Here is a 14,764-nt window from a genome sequence, read left to right on the forward strand (position 1 = left end):
TTCACCTCCGCTGGGCTACTGGTCCATGTACCTTGGTAACCAGGGCTGCGGGGAGGGTCCTGGAGACCTGGGTTGAGCTGAGCCCCCCCACCCCCACGTCCAAGGCCTCAGACATGATCTGGGACCAACCGTGTTGGCCTTGCCCTTAGAAATGCAGACTCCAGGCCCAGGTAGACTTTGCTCAGGTGACTGCTGGGCACTTTCAGGTGTGGAGTGGCCCGGGCTGGAGGACAGGTGCCAGTCAGCAGGTGGGTGTGGCCTGCAGAAGCCAGTGGAGAAAGGGAGGTCTCCAGGGCCAGTGCTGCTCAAAGTGTGGTCCCTGGATGGGTGCCCATGTGCAAACCTCTTCCTGGTAGGAGAAGAGAACTTGAGACAAACAGAAACTTTGTTGGCAGGGACACCTGCACATTTTTTTCCCCATTTCATTTTTATTTATTAGAAAGGGTTGGTCCAAGAGAGATTGAAGCTGGAGGGGCGTGGGGGTGGGGGCTGGTCCTTGGTAGCAGAGTTGGAGGAACACAGTGTGCTGTAGACGGTGGGTTCAGGCCGTGGCTGGAGGGCTGGGGAAGGGGAGGAGCTTGGGGCCCGGGAGAGGGGAGCTAGCCTTGAAAGGGTCAGACGCAAGAGGCGGACAGCAGCGGCCTGGGGGCCATGCACCTGACCCTGGGACAGTAGAGAGGGGGCCTGATGGGACCCCTGCCGATGTCCTTGACCGTCCAAGCCACCTTCAGCCCTGGAGCTGGGCCAGTGGGTTCTTCCAGGCTGCCCAAGAAGCCAGCAGATCCCCCTCTCTGGATCCCCAGGGCTACCCAGCTCCAGTCACTCGACTTCTCTTGAAAGAGCGAACCCCATAGGCCGGCGCCGTGGCTCAATAGGCTAATCCTCCACCTTGCGGCGCCGGCACACCGGGTTCTAGTCCCGGTCGGGGCGCCGGATTCTGTCCCGGTTGCCCCTCTTCCAGGCCAGCTCTCTGCTATGGCCAGGGAGTGCAGTGGAGGATGGCCCAGGTGCTTGGGCCCTGCACCCCATGGGAGACCAGGAAAAGCACCTGGATCCTGGCTCCTGCCATCGGATCAGCGTGGTGCGCCGGCTGCAGCGGCGGCCATTGGAGGGTGAACCAACGGCAAAGGAAGACCTTTCTCTCTCTGTCTCTCTCTCTCACTGTCCACTCTGCCTGTAAAAAATTAAAAAAAAAAAAAAAAGTTTAAAAAAAAAAAAAAAAAAAAAAAAAAAAAAAAGAAAGAGCGAACCCCAGACTGTCTTGGGTTACCAGGGGCGGTGACTGGGACCCCCGCAGGTGGGGGCATCTCTGCTGTCCAGGAAGCCGGTCGTGCATGGTCACGTGTCTCCAACAGCCACTGGAATCTCACAACGTAGCTGAGTCCCGGGCAGGTCCTGACTGAGAGCCCCCTGACTACTGGGGGGGGGGGGTGTCCACAGGTTGCCATGGAAACACGTGGTGCTGCAGAGGCCCAGGAGTCTGAGCTGCAGTCCCAGTCCCGCCAGCTGCAGGGGTGGGGCCGACACTGACCTGTTCACACGCACCCAGGGCGCGAATCTCTTCCAGCTCCACATCCTTCCATGTCCCAGCGGTGACTTCCGACTGGCCACGGTGGGACTTCTCACCCCACGGAAGTCCACCAACTGTGACCAGGGAGGCAGGGGTGGCAGTCGCTCCTGCCACCTCCACCCATGGCACACAAGGGAAAACCGAGACTCAGAGTGGCCGGCGGTTTGCACGGAGTCGCTCTGCCTGCTCAGTGCAGAGCTGAGCTCAACCACGACCCCTCCACATGCCAGGGCCAGGGTCTCTGGTGCCCACAGCCTCCCCATGTCGTCTTTGCCAGTCAAAAAAAAAAAACAGAAACCATGCCCAGAGTTTCCTCCCTGCGAAGCTCAGGTTTGGTCCCTGCTGCAGCCACCGTGACAGTCCCTGGGTGGCGTCACTCACTGCCTGTTACTTCCTAGCCTGGGTGCGCGCCAGTCTTCCACTGAGCTGGAAACTCTGCAAGGACAGAAATGCAAACCACGTAGACCAGGTCCCCAGGGACTTCTGGTGACGGAGTGAACTAGTGAATGAGTGATCGTAATGGGAGTGGTGAGCGTTTCTCTTCCTTCTTCTTCCAGGGTCACCTTGGCATTGCCTGCTCCCCATGCACCACCTGGGCCCTGTCCTCCAGCCCCAAGCTTTTGCACGTGGCTTCGTAGCTAGGAGGAAGAGGCGGTGGGAAGGGTCAGGGGACAGAGGTGGGCAGTGGCTTTGGAGAGAAGGGAGGCCGAGAGAGACGGGGCAGGGGAGCTGCCCAGAGGTGTGGCTGCAGATACCGGACTGGGACAGCTGCGGAGTTCTCTGGGAGATCCAATGATGAGGAAATCGGTTTCGCCTCAGGGGACTGGATGGCGTTGCTGCCACTGTGATGCCCGTTTGGACTGGACCGCGTGCTGCGCTGGGATTTATCTGGGTTGCAAATGACTACGTGCAGTGAGGGCTACCACCGCTCACATCCTCTGGCCCAGCCATCTGAGATGGGGCAGGGGGAGGGTCCCGTGGCTGCTGCCGCTCTCCAGACCCTTGTCCCCTCTGCTCCATGCTTGTCACCAGTGCCCCCTGGAGGCACTGGGCCATTCTCAGTCCAGGGAGGCAGCAGGTAATGGCCCAAGTATTTGGGTCCCTGCCACCCACATAGGAGACTCAGATGGAGTTCCCAGCTCCTGGCTTTGGCCAGGCGCAATCCTGGCTGTTGAGACCTTTTGGAAAGTGAACCAGTGGACGGGAGAGCTCTATTTGTCTCTCTCTGCCAGTCAAATACATCTAAAACCACACTATTTATTTTTTTTAGAAGAATCTTCTTTAGGGTATGTTTTAAGTTAATTAAGAAATGTTACACTGCTAATAAAAGTCTGCAGCCCCCCAAATCAGAAAAATAGAGGAAAGCAAAAGGAAAACACCAGTTGATCCCTAAGCAGCTGTTACATAGAGACAGTCCCCACTGCGCTTTTGGTAAATCTGTCTGATGGTTTACGGCGCGTCCCGGTGCACAGCCTGTGCTGCAAGCCACACGGCACACAGTCTGAGAGATTTGCACATGCTCAGTGTTTGTCTTCCCGTGAGAACGATGGCTTTGCACCCCTCTGCCCCCGATGTCTGGGCCGGGTGGCCCTGGGTCAGCCCAGTCACCTCCCAACGGCTCTGCGGCTTCATCAATCAAATGAAAATAATGGCACCTGTCAACTTAAATAACAAACAGCGAGGGCGTCCCTGGAGAATAATGATGTTTATTATTCATTGTTGTATTGGGAGTAACACAGCCTTGCCAGGGGCGGGGGAGGGGGGGAAACGTGAGCCACAGAAAGCTGTGGAAATATTTGAAGAACTCCAGGGAAGGGAAAAAAAAATCTTAAAAGCAAAATGTGGGCGGGGCTTTGTGGTGCAGCCGGTTAAGCTTCCGCATGGGCACCTGCATCTCAGATCACCGTGCTTTTCTGAGTCCCGGCTGCTCCACTTCCCATCCAGCTCCCTGCTCATGCATCGTGGGAGGCAGCCGATGAGGGCCCAGGTGCTTGGGGCCCCCGCCACCCACGTGGGAGACCTGGAAGGAATCCCTGGTTCCTGGCTTCCACTTTGCCTACCCCTGGCTGTTGCAGGTTGCAGGCATTTGGGGAATGGATGGGAAGATTCTCTCTCTCTCTCTCTCTCTCTCTCTCTCTCTTCTGCTTTCAAGTAGATGAAGATATAAATGTTTTTAAATTTTAAAAGCAAAATGAGGGGCCAGCCTAGTGGCCAGGGTCTCCGGAGCAGCGGCAGAGAAATACTTTACAAACCTCCAGCACGGGGGCGGGGCTGCGGGCTAGGGAGGGCGCCGCGCGTTTCCTGGGGGTCTGCCTCCCGCAGACGGGCCTGTGGTTGATTCTGGTTTGCTTCTTTCTTCCCAGGCTGGAGAAGGGCGATGGCAGCGAGGAGGAGGACCTGCACCTGGACTGCCGTCACGAGCACTACCCCAGCCGTAAGTGGCCGCCTCGCCAGGCACCTGCTGCGGCAGGGGCGTGGGCCAGCCTCCCCACCGGGCCCCCTGCATGCCCCTGCACACCCCTCCCGTGATGAGGAAACCCAGGCAGGTGTCTCAGCCAGCGATTCCCTTGTGTGCAGTGACGGGGAGGGGAGATCCTGGGATTGGAAGTGACAGTGGACAGGACTTGTCCTGTGTAGCGGGGATGTGTGGGCAGCGGGGATGCCCTGGGCCGTGGAGGGCCTCACTGAGGGGGCCGCTGTTAGGAAAAGCCCTGTTGGGAGCAGAAGGCAGAGAGAGAGGGGAGGAGGGAGAGGGCCTTGCGCAGGACACAAAGGTAGGGGCTGCGGGAGCTGGGAGTTCAAACACGCCAGTGTCCACTGTGCCTGCTCAGTGCCCGCCACGTGACCCCTGATTCTTCCTGATTTTTTTTAATATTAATTTATTTGAAAGGCGGAGAGACAGAGCTCTTCCATTCTCTGGTTCATTCTCTAAATGCCTGCAGCAGCCAGGGCTGGACCAGGCCACAGCCAGGAGCTGAGAACTCCATCCGGGTCTCCCACGTGGGTAGCAGGAACCCAAGTGCGGGAGCCACCAGCTGCCGCCTGTCAGAGTGCGCGTTGGCAGGCAGCTGGAATCGGGCAGGGGGTCGACTCGAACCCGGGCCCTCCAGTACAGGATGCGGGTGTCCCAGACAGCTGGCCCCCACTCCCCACCTCCATGCTGACCCTCGACCCCTTCGGCCAAGATTGCTGTGCCCACTTCACAGATGAAGGCCCAGAGAGGTAGAGCAGCGTGCCCAGGGTCGCACAGCCTGCTCAGTCCACGGCAGGTGCCTGTGGCTCTCAGGTCCCGTGGGACACTGCAGTGACTTCCGTCTGAATCTGTCTCCCTGTGCCTGGGGGGCTGCCCCCTCCCCTGGAAGGCTGCAAGTGCCGGGGACGTGGGGGCACAGACATGGCAGCTTCCTCGCCTGCCCTGGCTGCCATCCCCGAGCTGTGTGTCTGGCAGCTCCCCGCAGGCTGCGGAGCCCTTGGCCATCAGGTGTCAGGTGCAACAGTCCCCTCCCCGCCCTCCCGCCTCTGCCCCGTGCTGCCTTCCCTCTGCTGCAGGCGTTGTCCAAAGGCCTGGTGCCTGCCTGAGAAACGGGGGTGGCACTGAAGTGGATGCTGCACCTGCATGTCCTTCCTGGCCTGGTTGGCTGCGCTAGCCTGGGGGCTTCCTGGAGGAAGGGGCCAGGAAGCAGGGGTGGAGATGGCTGGGCACGCCTGCCTGGGGGCTGGGGGCTGCAGAGGGGAGAACTACTCTGCAGGCTGAGCTCCCCAGTTTGGGACTGAGTCTCCTGGGTTTCCTGCAGAGCGGGCAGGACACACTGGAGGCTTGTCTGGGGGGTGGGATTTTGCCCGGGGGTGGAGCCTTCTGGGGCAGGGTTTTATCTGGGGGCAGGGCTTGTTGGGGGTGGGGTTTGTCTGGGGGCAGGGCTCATAAGGGGCGGGGTTTTATCTGGGGGCAGGGCTTGTCTGGAGGCAGGGCTTCTGGGGGGGTGGGGCAAGGTTTTATCTGGGGGCAGGGCTTGTCTGGGCAGTGGGGGGCTCAGACCCTGAGAACGGAGGGCAGGGACCAGGGGTGCCAGTCTGGCCCCGACAGCCCGCCCAGGCTGGCATCAGGAATGAAGGGTGCAGGGCAGGGGGGATGCGGCCAGCTGCCCTCAGGCAGCCCGCACCCCTGCCCTGGCCCCCAGTATGGGTGCCAGCGTTCCCTCACCAGGACCATCTGTGCCTGAACTGGAGGGGGAGGGGGAAAGGAGGCAGGCCAGCCGGGGGTGGGGGTTGGGGGAGCTGCGGGGCCACCTGGGGCAGAGCCCAGGTCTAGGGGGGCTGAGGAAACTGGGGTGGAGCAGCCCAATAAAGAGGTGCCCAGGCCCAGGAAACAGGAAGGCAGGAAGGGCGGGAGAGGCGCGCTGGTTCTGCACAGGGCCCTGGGCAGGGGGAGGTGGAGCTGGGCTCTCTCTTCTCCGGTTTCTCATCTACTTATGCAGCCAGCCGTTTCCCACCTCTCTCTCTCTCTCTCTCTCTCTCTCTCTCTCTAACTCTGCCTGTCAAATAAATAAATATATCTTTAAAAAAGATAAATGTGTATTATGGAAAAATTATGCATAGATTTCAAAACTTTTTGCACCATAGTAGTCTCTTAACTTCATTTTCCCATGGAGTTGTTGAAGTTCTGAGGACTTTACTCTTATTCACTCATTTAATTCTGAGTCCAGCCCCATTTCCCGGAGGGGGACAACTGAGGCCCAGCACTGCGCAGCCTGGAAGCGGCCGAGTGGGGATTTGGACTCAGCGTTCCGGCTGCAGAGCCCCCAGCCTGGCCGCTGCCTGAGCTGCCTTGTGTCAGCCAGTGGCTCCAGCTGCAGGGGCCGGGCAGGATGCGGAGGCCACGGGCCCCAGCCAGGCGTGGTCCGGCCCTCACAGAGCTCGAGGCCAGGCCGAGAGAAGCCGCTGTGGCTGCCCAGGGAGACGATGCCGTCTCCAGCATTGGGCCCCTTGGCTGCCGCTGGGCTTGTGGCCAGGGAAATGTTGCGGAGACGCCTGGACACGTTTCGCAGGATTTCTGTGCCGAGCCTGCGGCAGGCTGAGTTGCCTGCAGGCGGCAGAGGGATCGCAGAGAGCTGCATTATTAAACACTTACTGTATGCACATCTGTGCCAAGCTCTCGGCTGCCGGCTAAGCCCGTGAGGAGGAGGAGGAGGAAGAGGGCTGAGCCTTCATCGTGGGCAGATGAGAAACCGGGGCATGGAAGGTCTCTGCTCCCCTTGGTGACAGAACTGGGCTTGGCATTTAGAGCTCCCCCCCAGACCCCGCCCTTCCCTCCTCCTACCCTCCCCTCCCACGCTGCTCCAGTCACCCCGGCCTGCCTTGTTCTGGGACATGCAGAACTCCCTCCCTCCACAGGGCCTTTGCACCTGCTGTCCTCGCTGTGTGGATGCTCTCCCTCTAAATCTTTGCTTGGCTGACTCTCTCTCTTCTTCAAGTTCCAGCTGAAAGGCCCCCTGCTCCAGGAAGCCTTCCTGGCCCTGCACCAACACCCTGGTCACCCTCCTGTCTCACCACTGTGCTCTCTTTCCTTTGCAGCCGTAGCCCCTCTCTGAAATTATCTTTTTGATTCCTTTGTATTTGAAAGGCAGAACATGGAGAAACAGAGAGGAGAGAGGGCTCTCGTTGGCTGGTTCACTCCCCAAATGCCCGAACAGCCAGTACTGAGCCAGGCAGAAGCCAGGAGCCAGGAACTCCCTTTGGATCTCCCATGTGGGCGGCAGGGACTAAGCACCTGAGCCATCACCCGCTGCCTCCCAGGGTGTGCACCAGGAGGAAGCTGGGGTCAGAAGTGGGGCTGGGGCTGCAGGATGGAGGCAGACGTCCCACGTCTTGTAGATCTTCTTGTAGACTTCTACGGCGCACTTGGTTGATGTGGTTTTGCCCTCAGTTCAGAGAGAATGGACTCCTTTTCAGCCTCATTCATGTCTGTGTCTTGAGAGCCTGGAGCAGTGTGTGTTACACAGTAGGTGCTCAATCATTGCTCTACACCTCCAAGTCTCTTCTGCCTCCTGTGCGAGCAGCCACTTTTATATAAACGGGTTATATAAACCTTTGCTTCTCTTAACTGCCCCCAAACTTGCTATTTTTTTTCCCCTTGGGCTACTGTCATATGAATTCTGCCACAATTTTTTTTTTTTCCCTGAGAAAGAGTTTGCTTTGGAAACCCGCCTCTGGGGCTGTGCAGAGCCACCAGCGACCTCGGGAGCACATCAGATGTGACATCTGACAGAGGCGATGCTGCCATCTGGCACAGGTGTTAGCAGCTCCCCTTCCCGGGCCGCTGGGGTGTGCAGCTGATTGCAACTGTCAAGTTCAATGCCCGAGACAAGCCTTTGATTAGGCCAGGTGTGTCTGGGAGGCTGGGCTCCGCCAGGGCTGTCACTCGTCAGGCACAGAGGTGACTGCTGGGAGCTCTGTCTGCGTCTAGACAGGGGTCTCTGCCGATGCTGCCCCCCAGGATAGCCCAGGGGGGTTCGGGGGAGACTTCTCCTGGCCCCAGAGCACGCTGGCATTTTCATTAGATCTGAATCCAATCCCGTCTAGTACTGCTCCAGTTGCTTCCTTTATTGAAATGGAAAGAGACGGTATTTCTGAAATAAATATCAATGCCAATTTGCTGGGAGCACAGCCGGGCACGCAGCCTGGAGACGTCTGAGACCCTGAGACTGGGGATTGAGAGCCTGAAGCCAACGTCCACATCGGAGTCACGGGGGGGCCGGGCCCGGCTCAGGGCGGCTGGGGTGGCCTGGGATTCTTCACTTCTAGCAGGTTCGCAGGGGCACCAGTGTGCTGGCCCAACAGCCCACCCTCTGAGTGGGCCTGGGCCCTAGGCCAGTCTGAAGCTGCTGCCGGGAGCTGCGTTTTGTCAGTTGCGTGGGCTGTTCAGCAACTCGTGCGTGGGAACTGCTGCTTCGAGGGCCGGGCTCCCTCCCATCCATCTTCTAGTGGCGCGAGCTTGCTCCCGCCTCCTGCAGCCTCCCCCCCCACCCCGCCCGGCTCCAGGGACCATCCTGGGGGGTGCGATTCACCGTGCCTGCCCCTTCGGCCCAGGCCCCCTCCTCTCCCTGCACTGTGCTGCTTTCGGAACCCTTCTTCGCTGTCTACTTTATTCCCAGTCTCTCCCTGCTGGAGTGGAAGTGTCACCAGGACAGGGCCTCGTTGTCACCGTTCCCGTGGCAGCCCCACTGCCCAGCACGCAGGGTCACTCAGTCCTCAGGAGACACCATGGGAAGAGACTCGGGCTCACTTGTCTTGGGTCCAAGCCTAAAGCAGTACCGTCCGCGCCGTTTGTTTTAGCCAAGGCAGGCGCCTCCCAGTCCCACCTGATGCTGAGAGACACGTGGGAGGCAGATTAGCCTGGCGAGCCTCCTCTGGCCGGGGGCAGGGCGGGCCCTGCGATCACATGGGAACCCCTGCAGCGCAGGGAGAACCCTGCACACCCTAGGGAGCCTGCTGGGCCCTCTGCATCTGACACCCAGCTACTGTGGCGGGGAGAACCCTGTCTCCTCGCCAGCCCTGTGCTCGCCTTCCCCAGCTACAGCACGGCTGTGTTTTTCACACCTCCTGAAACATCTCACTCGCCTGCCAAGAACCTGTTTCACACCCTTTCCTTCTGCCTGAAGTGACCTCCCCCGTCCTCCCCTGGCAGAGTGAAGCCCTGCCATTGCGACCGCGAGGCATGCCGGGTGCTCTGCGAGCCTAGCTCACATGGCTGCCAGCGGTGGCCTCTGCCCCTGGCAGAGGTGGGCGTGTTCTGTGTCTGGGAGACAGAATGGTATGAGCACAACCTCTGGAATGAGCCTGCCTGGGTCAAGTCTCCTCAGAGAGACCTTGGACAAATGATCTAACCTACCTGAGCCTCAGTTTTCTCATCTGTGAAATGGCTACAGTCATGGGACTTCACTCATGGTTTTGAAGCGTGAATGAGTCCACCTAAGTGCACCTTGCACAAAAGCGGGAGACGTGTGTGTATGTGTGTGTGTGTCCCTCCCTGGACTGTGGACACCCAGAGGACAGGAGGGCGTCTCACACCCATCTGCAGGCTCAGAGAAGTGAGGTTGTTTTCAGAAATCACACAGCTTCTAGGTGGTGGAGCCTGGACCCCAACTTTTGTTAGCCTGAAAGGCCCACAGCCCTGGGGAAGGCTTCCCAGAGGAGGAAGTATCTGAGAGGAGACGGGAGGGTCCAGAGGCCAGCAGAGGCAGGAAGAACAATCCTGGCAAGGGACCAGCATGTGCAACAAAGACCCAGTGGGAGACAAGGGTCACCCACCGGCCTCCTGGGGCTGTCTGACCCAGGAGGTGTTCCCTGACCCACGGATTGTGTAAAATACAAAAGCACCTCAAAAAGTACTTTTTTGGAAAGGGGCTGGCACTTGACATGGAGGTCAGGATGCCACTTGGGACACGCACATGTGTATCAGACACCTGAGTCCCAGCTCCGCACCCGACTCCAGCTTCCTGCTGATGCACACCCTGGGGGCAGCAGGTGAGAGCTCAGGTGCCTGGTCCCTGACGCTCCTGTGAGGGACTGAGGTCGAGCTCTGGACTCCTGCACATTTAGGGAGTGAACCGGAAGATGGGCGGGCTCTGTCTGTCTCTCTGACTCAAATTTTAAAAAATGATTATAAACAGATTTGTGGAAAAATTTAATTTAGGGTTGAGATCCCAGCTTCAGACCCCAGGCCATTGCAGGCATTGGATGAGGGCTTGCTTTCTCTCTCGTGTGTGTGTGTGTGTGTGTGTGTGTGTGTGTGTGTCTCTCTCTCTCTGCCTCCCTGACTCTCAAATAAAGAAATAAAAATGTTTTTGTTTTTAAAAGATAAGTTTATTTTGGTGCAGAAGAGTGCGAAGCCCATGCACAGTTTTCCTTTCTCTGCTTTTCTCATGAACTGTCTGAGGCCCCCTCCTATTTTTAAAAATCCGTAGTAGTCACCATTCGCAGGTCAGGAGGCTGTATTTGGAAATCTCCGTTGTCGACTCCTCTGAACCTTCGGGAAGCTCTGAGCCAATGATCTCCATGGCAACACGCAGCTGCCTCTGCCCACTTTACTGTCTCCAGGACTCAAATGGGCCTGGGAGACGTCCTGAGTTGCGATGCCCCAGTCCACAGCCCAGGGCCTTTTTTTTTTTTTTTTTTTTTTTTTTTTTTTTTTGCCCCCCTGGCTGGTGGCTGGCCTGCAAGTGCAGGACGGGGAGATGGGGAGAGAGGTAAAGCAGTGGCTGCTGGGGGCTCCTCCCCGCACGCTCCGTAAATGGCTCCGGGCCCTGAGCCCCTTCTGAGAGGCCAGGGAAGTGGGGAAGGCCCAGTCCTCGGGGGTGTGGCCTCCAGGTCCAGGAGGCAGAGAGAGCCCAATTCTAACGACAGAGAGAGCTTTCTTTCTTTCTTTCTTTCTTTCTTTCTTTCTTTCTTTCTTTTTTAATCCATTATCAGTTTCCCTGGGTTCCAGTAAGCCCTCCACTGTGTGCCTCCTGGCAGCCATAAAGCAGCCCCAGTCTCTTCTGGATACCCATTAGAGAGACAGTCAAACCTCATGTGCACCAAATATTTGCTTCCAGATTAAAAAATTCTTAAAAGCCCAAATACCTTTATCTTGGCAGCAAGCATCTCGGAAGATTGCAACTGTTTCAGTAGCTGGGCCAAAGCAAATGTTGTGTTTTTTTTTTTTTCCTAAGGCCAAATGATTCCAGAATGTTTGCAAAATGTTTCCCTCCCCTTAAAAACATACAGTAAAATGTGCAATACACTAGCATTAAGGAATATTAAAAATGGAAGGGAGAGGCAGTCCACACCCACCCACACACCCACACATCCCCTCGCGTCTCCCTCTCTGCCTCTTCCCACCCAGCCTTGTCACCAGAGAGAATCTCCCGCCTTGACAGGACACTCTGGGTTGTGCACGCAGGGGCTTGGCTGCACTAGGAAGCCCTGCCCCCGTGTGCCTTCTGCCAGGAGCCCATCTGACCCTAGAGTGTGACAGGCACGTCGGGGCATCCACGAACAGCACGGCGGGAAGACCAAACCCTGGGAAGCCCTCAGGAAGAAGTGAACCCCCTGCAGCCCCTCCGTTGCTGGGAGTCCCGAGGCAGCGACTCCTCCTTGCGGAGCCTTAGCCCCCTCATCTGTGAAATGGGCAGAACCTGCTTCATGGGCGTGGGGCAGGCACGGAGCCCAGTGGGCCACTGCTGGTTTCTCCCTCCTCTCCTTCTCTGTGGGTTTTCCTCTTTCGGTCTCCACCCCCACAGACCCAGCTTGCAGCACCCCGAGGGGGCGGGCTCGGCCCCTGCTTTCCTGGGGATGAAGCTGGTGGAGGGTGCTGCTCCAGGTGGGTGCATCCCTGCAGGCCGCCAGGGAGAGGAAGTCAGGGAAGGCTTCCTGTAGGTGTTTAGGCTTTGACAGTAGGTAGGAGGACCTGTCATCAGGTCCCACAGTGAGATGGGAAGGGCTTTGGCACTAGGGAGGGTGGGGGCGGGGCGGGCGCAGTCCTCCGAGAATCAGGACAAAGGAGGAGAACACTGGGGAAGGGGGAGCTCCCTGGCCACATCCTCTGGCCCAGGCCGTGAGAGCAGCAGCCGACAGGTGGATGGCAGGAGCAGGTGCACGGCGGGGGGCCACGCGGCGAGCTGCTGGATGGCTGAGCTGTCGGTAGCGGACAGGACACTGGATCAGGGGTGGCGTGTTTGGGACTCCAGGTGCATGTGGGTGGAGAAAGGGTGTATTCCGGGGGTGGTGGGACGGTGGGCAGGTGCGTGGTGGGTGTGCTGACTGGGGAGGGGACACGGATGGCTTTTAGGGCTGTGGGTGGTTGTGTGTGCAGGGGACAAGAGTGCAAGGGTAGTGGATGGATGGTTGGTAAGCGGACAGCAGCCGTATGACCGGGTACAGACGTGTTGGTGAGCTGGCGGCTGGGGGCGGCTGGGGGCGGGGTGGGGTGAAGAGAGAGGTGTGTAGACAGGTTGATGGGCAGGTTGACACTCGTGGGAGGATACCTGGTCAGTGAGGGGGTGGGTGCTGGATGCAGGTGTGTTGATAGGCCGGAGGCCCGCCCCCCACCCCGTGAGTGGGCGTGGCGACGGGCGTGCGGGGGTGGGGCTGGAGGAAGGGGCTGTTGGCACTGCCCTCTTGTCTCTTGCAGGATACCAGCCGCACGTGGGGGATTCCTGGCCTCGGAGCTCGGCACCGGAGGCGCCCGAGCTGAGCCGCCAGTGCTGGGTCCTGGGTCACTGGGTGTGACAGAGACCCCAGCCCAGCCCCTGGACCTCGGGCCGTCGCTGGCACCGCCCCCTGGCATCCCGGAAGCCCGGCCTGGGTGCTGTGGACTCAGCCCGCCTGTAGGGGGAGACGCCAGGCTCGTGCTTCCCGCCTGCCTGGACCCTGGGGTCCTGGACATTGGGGGCCAGGATGAGTCCCAGGGCCTCCTGCGGCCGCACAGAGACACCTCAGGACAGCGGCCCTGAACAATCGCCGTCCGCCACCTCGCACAGAGCCCAGCCGGCGCGGCCGGAGCACTGGACGGACACGGCCACTGACCACTGCGTGCCGGGGCAGCTACAGCCGGCCAGGAAGCTGAGGAGGCGCCCAGAGGGGCGGATCCCTGGGGGTGAAGGGAGTCGGGTCCCCGAAGGAGGGGCAGCACACTGGCTCAGCGGGGGAGGGGGCAGTCACGCGGCAGGCATACAGCAGGGGCTCAATAAATGCGTCTTGAACCTGTGGTCTGGCGGTGTGTGCAGGCCAGTCGCTCGCCGGGCCGTGGCTGCCCCCTCATCACCCGCCATGGAGCCCTGAGTGCCGAGGCCAGGGCCAGAGATGGGGGGACGGAGGGCGCCTCGGGCACAGCACGGCCTTGGCTTCCAGAGGGCGGGCAAGGCCGGGGGCTGAAAGGGAGGGCGAAGGAGCCGCCGTTCTCCGGAGACCCTCAGGCCCTGCGCCTGGTGTCTCTACTTGGAACCATGAGGGGGCGGGCGGTGTCGGTGGTTACAGAGCCCAGGAACGGCAGCGCTGGGCCCTGAACCCGGGCTCCCGAGACCTCCCAGGAGGCCACACCGCTGCCCGGAGGGTCTCCAGAGCTTTCCTCGGAGCAGAGTCTTGCTCCCCGTCCACCCCTCCCTCCATCTGGCTCCTGTCTGTCCACCTACCCGCCCATCCGTCCGTCCAGATCCTCATTCATCAACCCACCCACCACCCACCCAGCCATCCATCGTCTGTCCCTTCGTCCCTTGGTTCATGCCTTACCCACCACGCATCTCTCCATAACGTCACCCACCTGTGGGGCAGAGTGGCGGCCGGGGACAGTGGCATTGGAGGCCAGGAGCCCAGGCGGCAGGTGGTGGGTGGGGCAAGCAGGGGCCGGAGGGCCGCAGGGAGCCAGCCGGGGAGGGCGTCGGGGGTGCGGGGGCATAGGAAACTCAGAGCCTGTGCCTGCCGCCACATGCGAGCAGGTGCACGGTCCAGAAAGATGCCCTCCGCACTGACAGCAGGGGGTAGCCCAGGGGAGGGAGCAGCCAGGCGGACTTGGGTTGCAGGGACTGACGAGGGCGCAGTGGAACGTGGGCCGTGAACTCCATGGTGTGGGGTGGGTGCCACTGGGGGAGACAGGCTCTGCTTCAGAGGTGCCCAGGGGACACACGGGTGGAGGGGCTTGCTCACACACGCGTGCATTGACGGACCAAGTGAGCGATGCGCTAACTCATGTGTCCGGGAAGTCCCGCGGCTGGAGCGCGGCCTGGGAGGGAGCTCAGGGCCCCGGGCACAGGGGCACAGGGGCACAGGGGCACAGGGAGCTCCAGCCTTGCTCCGGGCGGGGCGGCTGGGCGGGGCTTCCAGGTTCTCCCCGCCCCCTCTCCACCCCACCCCGGGGCCTTGCCGAGCCGGCGCCTTGGCAACATTTCCATCTATTTTAATAGTTGTGTTTATGTAAATGTGTATTAGAAAAAAATGTGTAACGGGCACATCAGCGCTGTGATTTCGCAGACACTATTGCTTAGGAGAAAACCAAAATAGGCATTTCAGTAAAAAAGAACAAAGGCTTTGAGAAAACTATGAAATAAGTCATCGTGTGAGTACTGCTTGCGCTATGGGAGTGGCTCCTGGGACAGCGCTGCGGGGAGGGGGGAGGAGGGAGGGAGGCGGTGGTGGTCTTCCTGGACTGTCCCCATGCAG

At 59.7% G+C, this 14,764-nt stretch overlaps 1 protein-coding gene across 3 annotated transcripts in view; it reads left to right on the forward strand.

Moving 5' to 3' along the window:
- Nucleotides 1-14,064, forward strand: part of GSG1L (GSG1 like) — a 185,082-nt gene extending 171,018 nt beyond the window's left edge. For 2 of the 3 annotated variants that reach the window (XM_051847558.3, XM_089320651.1), the window contains 2 exons: nucleotides 3,934-4,004; nucleotides 12,741-14,061. In XM_051847558.3, the coding sequence (XP_051703518.3) occupies nucleotides 3,934-4,004; nucleotides 12,741-12,838 (169 nt within the window). In that variant the 3' untranslated portion in view covers nucleotides 12,839-14,061. Of the gene's footprint in view, nucleotides 1-3,933; nucleotides 4,005-12,740 lie in introns of all 3 variants that reach the window. The other variant, XM_051847559.3, reaches the window with a different exon arrangement.
- The last annotated feature ends 700 nt before the right edge of the window (nucleotides 14,065-14,764 follow it).

Source organism: Oryctolagus cuniculus, chromosome 19 (genome assembly GCF_051225735.1).
Source record: "Oryctolagus cuniculus isolate XC-2025 breed Fujian yellow rabbit chromosome 19, ASM5122573v1, whole genome shotgun sequence".
Lineage (NCBI taxonomy): Eukaryota > Metazoa > Chordata > Mammalia > Lagomorpha > Leporidae > Oryctolagus > Oryctolagus cuniculus.